We start from the raw sequence: 15692 nt of genomic DNA on the forward strand, positions 1-15692 counted from the left end.
ACTGAGGGAAAGCGGGTGGTAATGAGTTATTTCCTTATCAAAGTTTTATGAATATACGTAGTTATCTTTTTGATATATATTTTTGTCAGCAAAAGCAGATAAATATTTAAAATAACTACTATATGCATAATGTTCTCTGAGTCTCTCAAATATGTGAGCCAAGAAGATCCTTCTTTTTCTCTTTCTTTTCTTTATGAATTTGTAAAAATAATACTCTGGTGTAATTGTGTAAGAATATATTGACCCTGCCAAATTTGATATACATCCTTGGGGAATTGTTTGTTTTCACTGCAATTGCCAGGAAGCCCTTTTTTGGCTGGCCCTCACTTCTCAACAGTATGGCTTGTTTTTTTCTCACGCTTAATAAATAATAGTTGTACTGAAGTGGTGGGAAAACTAAGTTGATTTATGGAGTTGTTAGTGTTTTTGAACAGTAAAAATATCACCATGAAAGAAGATTTGTTATAACAAAGATTGATTTCACTTCATTTGGATAGAAGGGTGAGATCATTTCAAACCATATACTTGACAAACATTATCTTTTCCCATCAATGGGACTACATGTTACTGAAGGGAAGAATGATTAAAGTTAGGAATAAGGCATTTAAAAAACACAGGAAGAAAGAGGAAATTTAGCAAGCTGCATAGAAAGCAACAGAAAGAATTAAATTCTACATAGCCTAACCATCTAGGAGGATATATTTTCATAGGGAACAATTTTCAGCTTGAACCATGGGGGAACCAGGGGAGAGGCTGACAGTAGAATTGGATACTCCAAACAAACATGACCATGTGGAACTGGATACAGCTCAAGTGGCAGAGTTGGGCCATTGGTACCTTTTTAAAAATTCAGGAAGGTGCAAGTAAAAGCCTCCAAAGTCCATTTTCAGGACAATACCTTTATGAGGCCAACTGAAACATCATAGCATAGTGTACAAGCATTCAAGTTCTCCGGAACTCTTGATCAGGCTAGATGAAAGACAGAACACTGATTGGGCTAATGTTGAGGCCATGCTGCCTCTCGAGGCTGTTGAGGTGCTATGTAGGTATTAGGTTGCACCTTGGACATCTGGTAGCAACAAGCATAGCAATGGATGTACTTGTATAAAATTCATCATTTTTTGCAATATGCCCATTGGGTATTTTATTCAGTTTAAAATCTTTCTTAATTGACTTCAGTTGATGGACTGCAACCTTGTTGAGAAATTATTTTGTTGAGTATTATGAGCAATTAGTGCAGGGAAAAAATCCATTATATTATTTTACTTCAATGCAGTCCCCCCCCCCCCCGCAAAAGGTAGAGGCTTTACGTATTTAACCACCCAAAATGTGTTTTCTGTTAATTTTTTATTCCCTGCCATAAATGATAGTTCCTTTGGTTTCTGCTGAATGCCTTCATTTTAAAACATTCTAGCCCACCATTTTGGAGGTTTGTTTGGTGCATTATATCATGAAAATATAATCTTCAGTTTGCCTTTACAACAGATTCTTGCTGGCAATAAGTGTGGGCCATAGCAACAGTGGTAAGCTACTCCCTCAGTGAGGAACCTGCTGTTTTTCTTTTTAATGAGATTCTGCTTCCATAGTGCTACTGTTTTTTGTTTTTTTAAATGCTACTTTCAGATTGATTATACAGAGGGATTCAATGTAGTGCTATGCCAATCATTATTTCAGGGCAAGCATTTCAACTTGCCAGATGGAACAATTCCCCCCTCTCCTCCCATGCACTGATTTGAGGGTTCTCCAGACCCCCAAGTCAGTTTTGGGGAAATGGGAAAGAGAGGGGGTGGGACTTTGTTGAGCAAGCAGAAGTCATTTTGTGGGCATCTGCTGACAGGACTAATTAGTTTATTTTAATTATGTATTTCATAAAAATATTTACTGATTGATATTTTTTTAAAAAAAGCACCTCAAAGGTTAAAAACAGTAAATGTGTTAAAAACATAGTTAAAAACTATGAAAAATGTACATCTGTAATTTGAGACATTTGAAAAGTTAAAATGACAATAGACTAAAAGCAGATTAAGACCTGTATCTTAGTGTTTTTGTGACAATTGAATATGTTTGGGGGTTAACCTGATAGTCCAGTCTAGCTGAGTGAGAAGCATTAGGAGGATTTGATAGGTTGAATGTATTGTTCAATGTAGTTAAACTAGATTGCATTAGTTGAATAACTTGCAGGGTTTTGTTGAAGCCTGTAAGGTGAATTTGGTAACCAGAGCAGCATAGGGACAACAAAATTAGCTGACATTTGAGTAGAAGTAATTTCCTTTTGCCACAAAAATTGTCTCTGGTTGCTCCAAAGGATTCCAGGGGACCATTAAGGAAAACTGTTTTCTCCTGTGGGGTGGTTGACATTGAAGAGCTGCTTTCAGTTACTAATTGAAAAGATAAAAAAGACTGCTTGCAGATCAAAAAGCTTGTGGGGGAAGAGGAGGTGTTCTGGAGTGATGTAATGAGGGTAAAGTGCTGCTGCACAAAGAAAGCAATTGAAGTTTGCTACATTAGAAATGCTACATGGAATAAGATGAGAAGAGAGCCATGGCACTGTATGCTCATTGTAGAGCGAGAATAGCAGCATTTGTATTGCTTTCATGTTTTACTTTATGCTAGTGAGATGGCCCTCAAGTGTTGAAACACAGCCATAAAGATTTGATATAGGAGAGTGGGCAGGTGAGTGCCAACCCCAACTTTCCTTCTCTGATTTCAGCTGGTTTTGCCTTGTCTTATCATCCTTTATTTCTGGTTCCTGCAGCTTTCCTGCAGTTGTCCTTTTTTTACACACACACACCCCAATTCTAACACCATTCTTAGCTCCACCACCACCAGCCACTGGTCCTATCTCAGCTTTCCTTTCCTTAGGATGCACTTCTTCCATACCTAAGTTATCTGCTCTTCTTCACTTCAGTCTTGCTCAGCTGTAGCCTGTACTTATAGATATATGGAAATGTTGCATAGACATAGGTGAGTCCTGTCACAATGAGCATATTTGCTTACTTTCTTCTTATTGGATGTGTCCTTCCTACCCTAGGTCTGGCACCGTCACTCATTTGTGTGTCCAGTTCTGTCGCAGTTCTATCTTTTGTTAAACTTTGTATGACTGCAATCCAATAAAGCCTAAACAAGGCCCCTGCTTTACGACCTAGTGCCTTATTGAGCTCTTTACAGATGCCTTCCTTCTTTGCACACCAGAAATACATGTGTAGATGCTGTTAGTGAGGAAGCTTATCAGTTGTTATTCTTGGATGTCTGTGAGAAAAGTGATTGGATCGGGGTATTGGCTGGTGATGTGACAGAAGCACTGAAGGTTTCCTTCTCAGGTTGCTTTGAAGTGTGTTTCCTGCATCTTGGATTCACTTCCAGACAATAATGTCACATACTCCCCAAACATCTTTCTCTCTTTTCCAATACTGTAGTACCTCTTTAGCCCAGGCTGCCAAAGTGATTTGGGGAAAAAGGCATAAGGTTATCCTGCCTGTGGACATGCAGAATGCTGTTAAATTCAGTTTCTTGAAATGAACACATGTACACATTTCTAGTTGCTTCACCACCACCACCCTCCTTTTACTTCTGATGCTACAGATAACTCCTTGATGATTGTTTTGCATCATGTTCTTAAACACCATAAAATGCTTCTACAGCTTATGGCTGTAGCGGGAGAAAGAGAGAGAGAGAGAGAGAGACCACAACATCAATATGTCATCTTAGGTATCGCCAAATGCTGCTCCTTCCAACTGCTGAGATTTATTTTTAACTGCTTGACTCAGTGTTTGTCAGATGATTCTGGCCATCAAACTGCATATTGAATGCAAAGTACAGAGAAAGCGAGGGTGGCTGAAAAAGGGGAGGGATGAGGGGTGGTTGTCTGGGGAAGGAGGTGGGACTTGGAAGCTCTCCACATAGGCTCACAGTCTTCTTATCTCAGAGAGAGTTATGCGCTCCTAGCAGTTTGAGTGTACTTTCAGGTCAAGCTGAGAAGTAAAGGGTAATGGCTGCTTTCAAATGCTTTAAAGACATAATTGCTCAATTATTGCTACATTGAGCAAAAGGAGCAGCATACTGCTGGTTTGTAAATTGGTCTCTTTCCTGTGCTGGATGTTGCCTTTCTAAAGGAGTCCCATCATGATCGATAGCTCTAAGAAGCAGCAACAGGGTTTCCCAGAGATTTTGCCTGTTGGGGATATTGAATCATTGAAAGAAAAGGAATGTCTTGACACGAACAACCAGAAAAGTCTTAAGGAAGGTCAGTTTCATGGCTTGGGAGATAAATGGGAAGGCAAATATGTAATTGGGTCTGGCTTAATTTTGAAGGGTTAGAGTTATGTGTGTGTGTGTGTGTGTGTGTGTGTGTGTGTGTGTGTAAAGATTGCAAAGCAATGCTCTGAAATCTTTGGTTTGTTACTTAGCTGTTTAGCAGTGCTGGTTCTTGAAGAGAAAGTATTGTAATCTTCCAATGATATATTGGAGGTAAATGCTCTTTTCAGGATCACTTTGGTTCACAAAACCTGCTGTTTCACAATTTGAAGTCAAATAGAGACAACAGAATCAGAAATATCTTCTTAGGAATCTCATTCACAGTCATTTCTGACTTCCTCCTGCTGCTAAGTACAAGTCTGCTTTGCCATGTTTTTATATCTAGCAGCTTCATATTGTGTCTCTTGTTAAATGGCCAACAGTGCAATAAAATAAAGGAAAGCCCCTTATCCCCCCCCCCCAAAGTCTAGGGAAGTTGGGAGAGTTATAAACACTCCATTATGGCATCTCTACTAGCAAATTGTAAAAAGACACAGCAGGATGTATCCAATGTATTGTTCTAGTTGTAGCAGAAATGTATCTGAATCAACAATTGTGGCATTTTTATATTGTGAGGCAAACAGCAGTATAGGCAATTGTAGTTTTATTTTATTCCTCAAGCATGAGTCCCTGATTTTTTAGACATTATGCCCCTCCCCCCCAAGCAATATTCCTGCTTCCCTGATGAATCTCTCTCAGTTTTCCTTTTTGGAGTCTTATACCTAATTGCTTTGGAGTATCTGGTAGTGAGCCAGAGAACACTGTTTGTTTCCTTTGATACAGAACTGGCACTTCCTTCAAACCAGAGATTGTTTTTCCTTCTTGACGGAAAGTGTATAAATGCAAGGAACAAAAGTACATTGGGAAATTGAGGAAAAGACCATTTCATTGCAGTTCATGCTAGAGACCAGTTTCTTTTAAGAGGAAAATGTTACAGTTCCATCCCTTCTAATATTGAATGTCAGTTTATGCTTTTAATTGTCACCTTCTTGAAAGAGTGACCACTTTTCTTGCATAAATGGAAAGCAGGATGTCAGGAATATAAATAACTGTAGCTAAGAGCAAAACGGTAGTTCTGTATCTTACCACAAAACAAAACCACTAATAAAAATAGTGAACAACAACAACAACAAAAAGACATGCACTGCCATTTTTGACTGTAAGTAGAATTTTATTCTTATTCTACTGTAAATTCTCCCCCTACCACCACACATGAGAAGTTATAGCTCCTCCTAATGCCCAGAATTAAAATGTTTTGTGTTAACTGGTTCTACACAGGTAAAACCACAGCTCTTCCTGCAACTGTGACTGCTGGGATAAATGCAACAATGATCAAAACAGCTGCCCGTGGTCTTTATGTACAGCTTGGGCATCCTTCCCCATGCTGGTGTAATGCCATGATTGCTCACATGCAGGGGGCTTTGTATAAACCAGATGTCAGGGTGTAGAAGTCAGCATTTGTTTTCATCTTTCAAATGCTATTCATGTCTATATCATTTTAAGGCATTCCCTTTAACGTTATCACATTTGTATCCCACTTTTCCTCCAAGGAGCTCAGGTGGTGTATATGTATATTTTGTCCTCACAGCAATCCTGCATGGTAGGTTAAACTGAGAGGTAGTGATTGACGCAGACTCACCCAGTGAGCGTCATGACCAAGCAATCTGTTGGTAAAGAACATGGTGGACCAATCTTTGACAGTCAGGTCAAGCAGGAATATCTTCATTTGATTAGTGCTTTAGCGTCTGTAGTGGCATTCTGTCTTCAGGGAACAAATTCAAAGTGTTGATTTTTGTCTCTGTGTGTAGAGCCCAAAAATATATAGGGGTTGGGCCCCATATACTTAAGCCAGACTAATCTCATACTACCACCATTCTCATAATATCCAGTCCCTTTCTACATATGGAGTTTCCATCCCTTTAAAATGTACCCTGAACTTCAACACCATTCAGAAGACCTTTCTGTTAGACCCAACTTTTAGCATGTGGGTTTATTTTGATTTACTTGGATATCTTATACATATTTGTTTGTTTATTTTTAAAATGTGTATATACCACTATATCAAAAAAACATATCAAAACGGTTCATAATGACAGTATTTATGCATTTAAAACCAAGGATAATCAACTAACTATTACAGAAAGATGTTTTTCAACTTTGGCATTGTGGTTAACCTTGAGCCTTAAAAATCAGGTGGGTTAGAAATCTAAATTAATCGTGTTACAGACTCCTCACAGTTGATTGTTTACAGTTTAGTGCAGCTTTTAGTATCAGTGCATCCAAAAAGATCCTGAGGGCTAGTACAGGGTTATTGAGAATGGTATGACAGGATGAAAACACCACCACCATACTGGAGGAAACAGAACGATAAGGTGTACATAGCAGCTAGCATGTTCTTATATATCCCTAATGTGTGTTTTCTAAACTTACTGTTCCTGCAGAGGAAGGATATCCATGCATGTTGTCCCCTCCCACTTGCTCCACTGGGCAGGAAAAAGTAAATGAAAAGAGGTCACCTAAGCTGTCAGAGCAACTTTTCCCCAGTTTGCATCCTGCCCAGCTCCACACCAGGTTGCTTTTGGGATGGCTCCAACTCTGTCTTGGACCATGGGATCTTTCCCCTTGGCTGGCAGCCCATTACCTTCCAGCCTTAGGACCGCAGTTATTTTAATCGTCATCATCAACAAAAAGGGAGATCAGGAAATTTTGGGTCCGATAGCAGGGGGGGGGGTAGGATGAATACTCCAGCCATCTCTGAGGACTCCTCTGAGGACTCTGAGATGCCCCAGGTTGCCTGCATTTCTTGAGGAGTGGCTTTACCCACTGCCTCCTTCAAGCAGGCAGAGACCACCCTTTCTCACAGAGAGGCATTAATCACCTCCCTGGCCCAGCCAGCTGTCTCTTCCCTGGTAGTTTTTTTATCAACCAAGAGGGACAAGGGTCCAGAGCGCAAGGCATCACCCTGAGCAATCCGAGCACCTTGTCCACACAGTTAGTAAATTAGCCTTACTCACCCAACACAAAAGGACTAGACAGTGCTCTGCACACCCCTTCCATCCTTTTATCTTCCCCCCTCCTGCTTTTATCTTACAAACTGTAATTAGTGGCATTTAGTAAACATACAGATAATAACTATCAATATTAATTTACCCCTCAAACTCTGCTGCCAGGATCTTTAACAAACCATTTAGAATTGTTTCTAGCAAAGGGGTTCGGTTGCACTTTTTAAAATCACGATATTAAAAAAAGTCTGTGCTTTATACCAGTCATGGTTCTGTACTCATTTTTAGTGAGTTACAGAAATTCTAAATTACTGGGCTTCTCTCCCCCCCCCCCTTTCAAAATTGGAGTAGAATGATAACTCATTAAAATGGTGAGCTGGCATCTTCTATCACCCTTCATCTTGAAATCTTTCTTGATGGGGCAGAAAAGGATTTTTACAAAGAGCATTCATTAATGCACAAGCCCATGAAGATTTTGACAATAAAAAAATGCAGAAAGTAGAATCCTCTTGGTATCAGATGTCTTAGGTTAATCCATAAAGATGTTAACCCTTTGGAGTGACTTACAGAGATGAAGCCTATATTGGTCCAAGCACAATCATTTTGATTTACTTTATTTATCTATCCACTGTTTTCATAAATTTCAGCCTTTCTTTGTAAATTAACAACAACTTTAAAAAATCCATTGGCTCTTTGCTAGTTCATGTTAATCTTAATATGTTTACAGTAGTTCTGTGTGATTTGTTGTTGAAAAATACAATATTTGTTACTAATTGTCACAATTTGCCCTGAAAGCCACTAGTGTGAAAAAGTAATACACCTTTGGGTGACAAGGATTATGGCTTCTATCCTAAACACTAAGGATAGGATATCCTAAACACCTAAGGATATCCTAAACGCTAAGGAGCAAGCCACATTGATTAGACTAGGGCTTCTAGGCATAAGAATGCCCTGTAAATGTTTTTGCTACAAGTCATAGGCACTTTACTGGGATTTTCTGTTTAATGAAAGCAGGGAAAATCTCTCTCCCCATGTAAAACTAAAAGAATACTCTGGCATTCTGCCATTATTTGAGACTTGGTTTTACTGAATCCACATTTTATAGGTTGAGAGAAAAGCTAGGAAAAATACATCTGGGTTGATGTCAGTGTGACAATATATTCTTGAACAGCTTCAGCCTATTAAGTTTATTTTATTTAATTATACGCCAGAGTATCTTAAAATCATGGCGTTGAAAGGGACCTCAGTGGTCATCTAACCCAACCTCTTGCTAATGTAGAAAGCCGATTGCTAATTGAGTAGGATCCTAGATCATCACAGTAAATGTTCAATACAGGGTTATATCCTAGAAGAACAGCTAAGTAACCCACAGCAATAATAGATCCCACATGGGAAGGATCACATCATATTCTGCATTTCACTGATTAGGAAGGTGGGATTTTGCCTTGAGTCAATCAAGGGATAAGCTCACATATTTTATGACCTTTTGCAAGCTTGCATCGTGAACAATTAAAAGATTATAATGTGCATTCTAATTTTTGAGATGTTGAATTTAATTAAATGAAGGCAAGTCTATCATCTTTTAACAAAATCAAATTATTTCTGGAATCAGTTTACAACAACAACAACAATAATAATAATATAATTACAATCTGTATATACAGGGCAAAATGTGGATTTATGTACTCTTGAAATACTTAGCGACCAAATTTCCAAAACCCAGTGAGTTGTTAGAAATGTTTCCATTTTCAACTGAATTTTTAGCTGTCTGTATAAAATAGGCATGATCTTCAATATTCAAATACTGTATTTTTCCGTGTCTATAAGACACCCCCATGTATTAAGACACCCCCTATTTTAGGGGCCTCCGATTTAAGAAAATGGGGGGAGATCTATCTGTGTATAAGATGCCCCCAAATTTTGGACATTATTTTTTAAGGAAAAAACTAGTCTTATACATGGAAAAAATACGGTACTTCATCTTTCTTTCTGCACTTTTAGACTCATTCTAATTGATGCAGCCACACAATAAATTATTCGGTCCAACATTAGGACAGCATCATATATTGCATTGTGAGCAATTGCCAAAGTGGAAAAATTGCTCTATTTATTGTTTTTTAAAGGAGGGGAAATCGTTTTTGTAACAACTGTGATAAATTCAAAGGAACTCACCAGATTTCTGCACCGTTTCCATGGCAGCAAGAAGAACAGCTGTAGTGCCTTCTGTAAATGTCCAAAGTCAAATACTGGAAAACCTGTTTTTCTAAGCTCTTACTACTTTACTTCATTGCAGCTGGTTACCTTCTGTTGAAGAACGGAATATAGTGCTAGATGGAAGATTAAATTTTGACCAAGATTGCAAATTCATATCTCTTTAGTGTAGTCAAGTTTAAGCAGATGTACCCCCATCCTTACTATAAAAATGATATCCAAAGTAGCAGAATAAAAAGATAATGATAAAACGACAAGATCTGGGATTGCCTGTTGTTCATACACATGCAGGCACACATGCAAATACCAACAAACTCTCATATGTAACAGGAGATTCACAAAAATTTCAACTTTATAATTAATAACAACTGCTAGGATCAGCATCCCTTAAGCAAATTCCCATTTCCAGACACACTGTCTACTGAATATGACCAGTTTGGGGGGGGGGGGAGGGGAGAAAGAAACCCTTGCACTGCACACAAGTGGAAAAAAGAAGCCAAAATTTATCACTCAGAGCACATATCTAGAAATGGTTGCCAAATTGAGTTTCATTTCTTGCAATTAGCCCTGCTGTGGTTTGCAGCTGGTTATTTAGTGGATGAATCGAATAGGTCTTCAACACACTTTTCTGTTGTTGCCAAGAGTGTGACTTCCCAAACTACAGCACAATTAGTTTTACGAAGAGCGGTGTTTTAACTGTTCAAAGCACAGCTGTTTGTGGATGGATCCAAATTAGCTGGCTGTAACCCAGAATAAATGTATTTATCTATTTATTACATTTATGGGGTTCCTCTCCAGAAAGCCTCCCACCTGTCTGCTGCAACATGCATCCTGGTCTAATTAATGACTGTGTTGCTGTTTTGCTAGAAATTAATTTAATTGGCTTGTGTTCTTCTTATTGACTTGGTTTTATTGTGTTCTTCCCTGGGAATCCTTGAAGGCTGACAGGCAGTGCCTAAATAAATAAATAAAATGGGGGGTTGGTACATCTGCGAGGGATGGTACCAGGGACACAATGTAGCAGTGATGACAACACTATCTCCTGGGGGGTTTATGTGAGAATTGCGTGTCTGTTCATTTTGTTGTTTGTAAATTCATGCTGCATATTTTATTTATTAATTGGTTTATTATTAAATATATATTTCAGTGGTGCCTAGGGCAGCAAACACAAACAGTAAAACAAAACATCGAGAAACAATTCCAAAACAAACGTAGGCTGGGAAAGATCTTTACTTGAAAGACTTGTTGAAAGAGGAAGGGCTTCACTAGCTGCCAAAAAAACCCCAATGAAGAGGTTGCCTGTATGATATTTGATGGGACGGAATTGCAAAGGATAGGTGCCCGATTCCTATATTACCGGTATGTGGAACAAACCTCCTGATAAGATGGTATCTGCAGGAGGCCTTTGCTCACAGTTCAAATTATTCATTCATTTATTAAAAGTTCTATACTTCCCTTCATCAATGCATCACAGGGCGGTTTAAAATACATAACACAAAAATGCACACCATAGTAACAAACGGAAACAATACCTCTCACAGTTCAAAAGGGCACAGATTGTTTTTGCCTGGCACCTAAATATATGTAACAAATGTGGTAGGCCAGCCGCCCTGGGAAGAACATTCCACAAGTGGGGAGCTGCCCCCAAAAAAGGCCCACTTTTGTGTTGTCACCCTCCGGACCTCTCAATTGGGTTTATAAGGGGCGAGATGATCTTTCAAGTATTCTGGTCCCGTGCTTTATAGGACTTTAATGCACCAGAACCAGCAGCTTGAACATAGCTTCGTAGCTAATTGGCAACCAGTACAATTCTTTCTGTAATGCATTTTGCACTTGCTGCAGCTTCTGGGCCAGAAAGGCAGCCATACATAGAGTGCATTGCAGACCCTCCAAGTGTCCCTATTTTCCAGGGACTTCCCAGATTTAGAGAAGATGTCCTGGTTTCTGATTTGATCCTGGAATGTCCCCCTTTTCCTTAGGATGCCCCTATTTTTATTGGAGAAATGTTTGAGGGTATGGAGTTATCCGACCCCCGAGCCATCTGTATAGATTTTTTTAAAAATGTTTAATGTTTTATTATGTTTTTATATATGTAGGAAGCTGCCCAGATTGGCTGGGGCAACCCAGTAAGATGTGTGGGGTATAAATGGCAAAATTATCGTTATGGAATGGGACGTCCCTATTTTCATTGGAGAAATGTTGGAGGGTATGGCATGACAGTAATTTACTGTAAGCTCTCTCAGCACCTCTTCTTTTGGTGTGGTGGCAACAGCTCAAGGCTAAATTGATTCCTAGCTTTGGTTTGTGCAGATGGACAATAAAGTCACATTAAATTATAATTAAGATGCCTGCAGGGGAAGCCTATCTATTTTTTTAAACAACAGCCCATCTTGCTTTAAAAGTAAAGAGAATACATGCTTTATACTTTGTGTCCTGCTTCCCCCCACTGTTCATACTTCTTTTGATATGTGTATATATGCCAGTGAATCCCACATTATAAATCACAGTGTTTATAATACTTGTACATTCAAAATGCAGCTGGACATTTTAGATGACACATTTAAAAACACAGACAGAAGTTGAACAGAACATGCTACAAAACTCATTGGAGCTGGAATTAAATAGTTCTATCACCTTATAATTGCTGAGGATCTTGGTGGACTATTTAGTTATTCTTTTCTTCCTGTTGTAGCTATTATAATGCGCTGTGCTATATGCTAGGGTTGCCATATTTCAAAAAGTGAAAATCCAGACAAAGTGGTTGAGCTTCTTTTTGCAAAATCTCAACACAGAAAAAGAAGACGAGGAAGATATATTTTTAAGGAAGTTTTCTCGGACATTCAAGCAATTTCCGCCCAGATGATATTTACGAGGTCCAAATCTAGAAAATTTCAGACGTATGACAGCCCTACTATATGTTATGAATTTTAATTGTATTTTATTGCTTCTTTTATTTCTTATGTTGCATATTATTGTATTAGAATTTGAATCACATCAAAATAAAGCTTGTTTTGGGAAGCCTTGGTATAGATAACACTATAAGGATAGAAAATACCATTTTTCCTTGATTGCCACAAGTATGAATCCTTGCATCAGGTGGCATCATCAGATCACACTCTGGTCCATATGGCTTATTATGTATGATAAAATAATAAACTCTTAGTAGCAAGGCTTTAACTGTTGGCAAGAGCTGGGACAGAGCAACGGTGAGGATTTGAACCGTCGACCTTCTGATCGGCAAGCCCTAAATTCTGTGGTTTAGACCACAGTGCCACCCGCATCCCATCAATTCACATTATAGCATAGGTAAAACTCAGATAAGAAACAAACAAAATATGGCAGATATCCATGCAAATGTAAAAGCACCAACTATAAGCCTAAAACCTAGTAATTCACCTTGTATCCTTGATTAATTTATTACAAATATTTATATCCCAGTTTTCTGGTTCAAAAGTGAACCACTGAGGTGACTAACACAAGCAGACGTTTAATACCACACAAAAGAGAGAAAGATTAAAAAGCTAACTGATGAGCAGCACACAAGCACACATTCCATAATCCTGGTGGACATTTTATTAGATTTTAATAGAACCTTGTGACAAACCTTCTGGAATAATGACAGTGCTTGTATTTTAAAAGTATGAGATTATAACAACATCAGAGCTCTTTGAGCAATTTGAAATAATTAAAAAGGCAAACAATTTGCTGTCTAATTTATTATGAAAAAGGTTGCTCGACTATATATACACACACACACAAATATACTTGGCAACATTTCAGTTTGACTCATTTTATTTGGGGAATGGCTCTTATTATATTGTTTGGGGTATAGTTCCCACTCTGGAGCCTTCACATTGGAACCTTGGCTTGCACTGCATTTCTGGCAATGGCAAATGCATTGTTAATCCCCATAACTAATAGCATTTCTGCTCGTCTCATGTCGCTTTTGGCAGCAGGCTTTTTAAAGTGCTAGTCTTTATGATAGACTCAAGGCATCAGATGTGTTTATACTACCCTGAGCCCATGCTGCATTATAAAATGAGCACCAGCATCTTCTGGCATGTCCATTGCAGTAAGCAGGTATACTTCACAACAGGACACTAGATAAAAATGTTTGGCACTGCAACACAATTGAATTGCTCAATGTGCTGTTAACTGAAAAAACCTTTTTTTTTGAAAGGTTATTATTCTAAAAGATGAGCTACAGTTTAGTATTAATTTGTTTTCATTGGTAAGTTTCATCTGTTGCTCTCCACATGGAGGAACAAGTCTTCAGAAGTTAAGACATAGGCTTAGCTCAGGTATTTGTTGTTTTAAATATGCTATAAAAGCAAATGTTGCTAAAGGTGTATATAAAAGGTTTTTAAAGTGATCTGGGGATTCCTTACCCTTCATGTCCAGTAACTACTTGACCCTACTTAGAGATTTTAGCCTGTAAGTGTAGAGATAACCAAAAAGACTTTCCTGTGCAATCCATTTCTCCTCTCTCTCTTTCTCTTCTCACAGTGACTTAATGTTCATACCAGTGAAAGAACTGAACACTCTAATTTAGAATGTTCTGAGATGGTATCTGAAGTATTCTTCACAAACTGATCAAAGGCTAATTTTACTCTTCTGTCCAGACCTCACAGATTCCCTGCTGTTATGACTGAAAAGAAAAGCTGCACATTTACACTTCAGTGTTACAGCTGTGTGGAGTGGTCAACCTGCATCTTATTAGGCCAATGTTTGCTGCAGATAAGAAAATATTATACCCATGACTTAAGTCAGCAAATAAATAAATAAATAAATTCCAACAAATTTGACCATACTTGTGTATAACTGAATGTGGCGGCAAACTTTTACCCTTATATACTGGTGGTTGTTGTTTAGTCGTTTAGTTGTGTCCAACTCTTTGTGACCCCATGCACCAGAGCATGCCAGGCTCTGTGATCTCATCTATTAGCCTCGCTATAGATACGGAAAAGATGGAAGGGGTGAGAGAATAGATAGCGACCCATATTTTGTTGGTGCAGATGTGTGATTACACAAGGCAAAAGTCATGAACTAGAAAGAATGTGCTCTTTCCAGTCATGGAGAATTAGAGTTGCTTTATTCTAAGTTCTCTATTCTGAGTGTGCTGCGCAATTTATAATCCTAGTGCTCTAGATTTATTAGGATCAGAATTACAAATAGGGGCATGCAAACAAGTTCCTTTATTTTGGTTAGTAGAGACAGTGTTGAGGCAGTGTGCAGTGCATTACATGGAACATTGCACTGCAGAATATGGCCTAGTTGCACACCACTCTATGCCAAAATTGAATCACAGGTTATTGAACAAATGGTGTGTAAACCACAAGTCAGTGTATCAGTTGATTGCATCGTGGCTTGTTTGTTTGTGGGGTGGGGGTAAGTTGTTTGGTCAGGTTAGCCATATTGATTTGTATGCTGTTGAGGGGGGAATAGGTAATTGTCCTGTTGTGGTGTGTAGGTGATGATGGGGAGCCATAAGGAGGAGAGGACTTAACCACAATCCAAAGTTGGGGCAACATGCTAAGCCAAACCTTGATTTAGCTGCTGTGCTGGATTTAGCTAGAAAGATTTGGGAGGAGCAAAACAGCTGCAGTCTCTCCCTGGTAGCTCACACATTTGACTAATCCATAGTTTGACTTAGCATTGTGTGTGAATGTGGCACTTTTTGAAGGAGAGGGGTCCTTTCTAGAATAATAGAATTGCATTGTTTTCTAGGTTTGTTATACACACACTTATTTTTGGTGCCTGCTAAAACATTTTTGTTTAGACAAGCCTACACAGTTATCTAGAATGGTGATATATTGTTTAGCTTATTGCCTATTTTTTGAATGTTTTAAATAGTTGTTTCAATTATTTTTAAACAATAATTTTATTTGTTTATTCTCTTTGTAAACCTCTTTAAGGATTTTTTAAAAAAATAATCAAGCGATATATAAATTTTATGAAATAAATATGGAACCAACAGAATTCATATTTTAGACTAGTAACTTATTTATATATTGATATCATACTGAAAATCATGTTTTTTTTGGGAAAAACACTTTGCACATTGAAAGTGTTTGTCATTCAAAAACAAACAGTGTCCTAAAATTACAGTATTGAGTTTCTTTTGACCATCTGGCAACTACTTTTGTTTTGTTTCCATTTTAAAAAAAGTAGAATGGAAACTTCACA

At 38.2% G+C, this 15692-nt stretch overlaps 1 protein-coding gene across 9 annotated transcripts in view; it reads left to right on the forward strand.

Annotated features, from left to right (window-relative positions):
* Positions 1-15692, forward strand: part of MRTFB (myocardin related transcription factor B) — a 95550-nt gene that overhangs the window by 49801 nt on the left and 30057 nt on the right. Inside the window, exon 1 of one of the 9 annotated variants that reach the window (XM_083584931.1) lies at positions 3907-4243. The exons of the other annotated variants lie outside the window; for them this stretch is intronic. Coding sequence (XP_083441057.1) covers positions 4123-4243 — 121 coding nt within the window. The 5' untranslated portion in view covers positions 3907-4122. Of the gene's footprint in view, positions 1-3906; positions 4244-15692 lie in introns of those variants that run through there. 9 annotated transcript variants of the gene reach the window in all.

Source organism: Podarcis filfolensis (genome assembly GCF_964270895.1).
Source record: "Podarcis filfolensis genome assembly, chromosome: 14".
Classification (NCBI taxonomy): Eukaryota; Metazoa; Chordata; class Lepidosauria; order Squamata; family Lacertidae; genus Podarcis; species Podarcis filfolensis.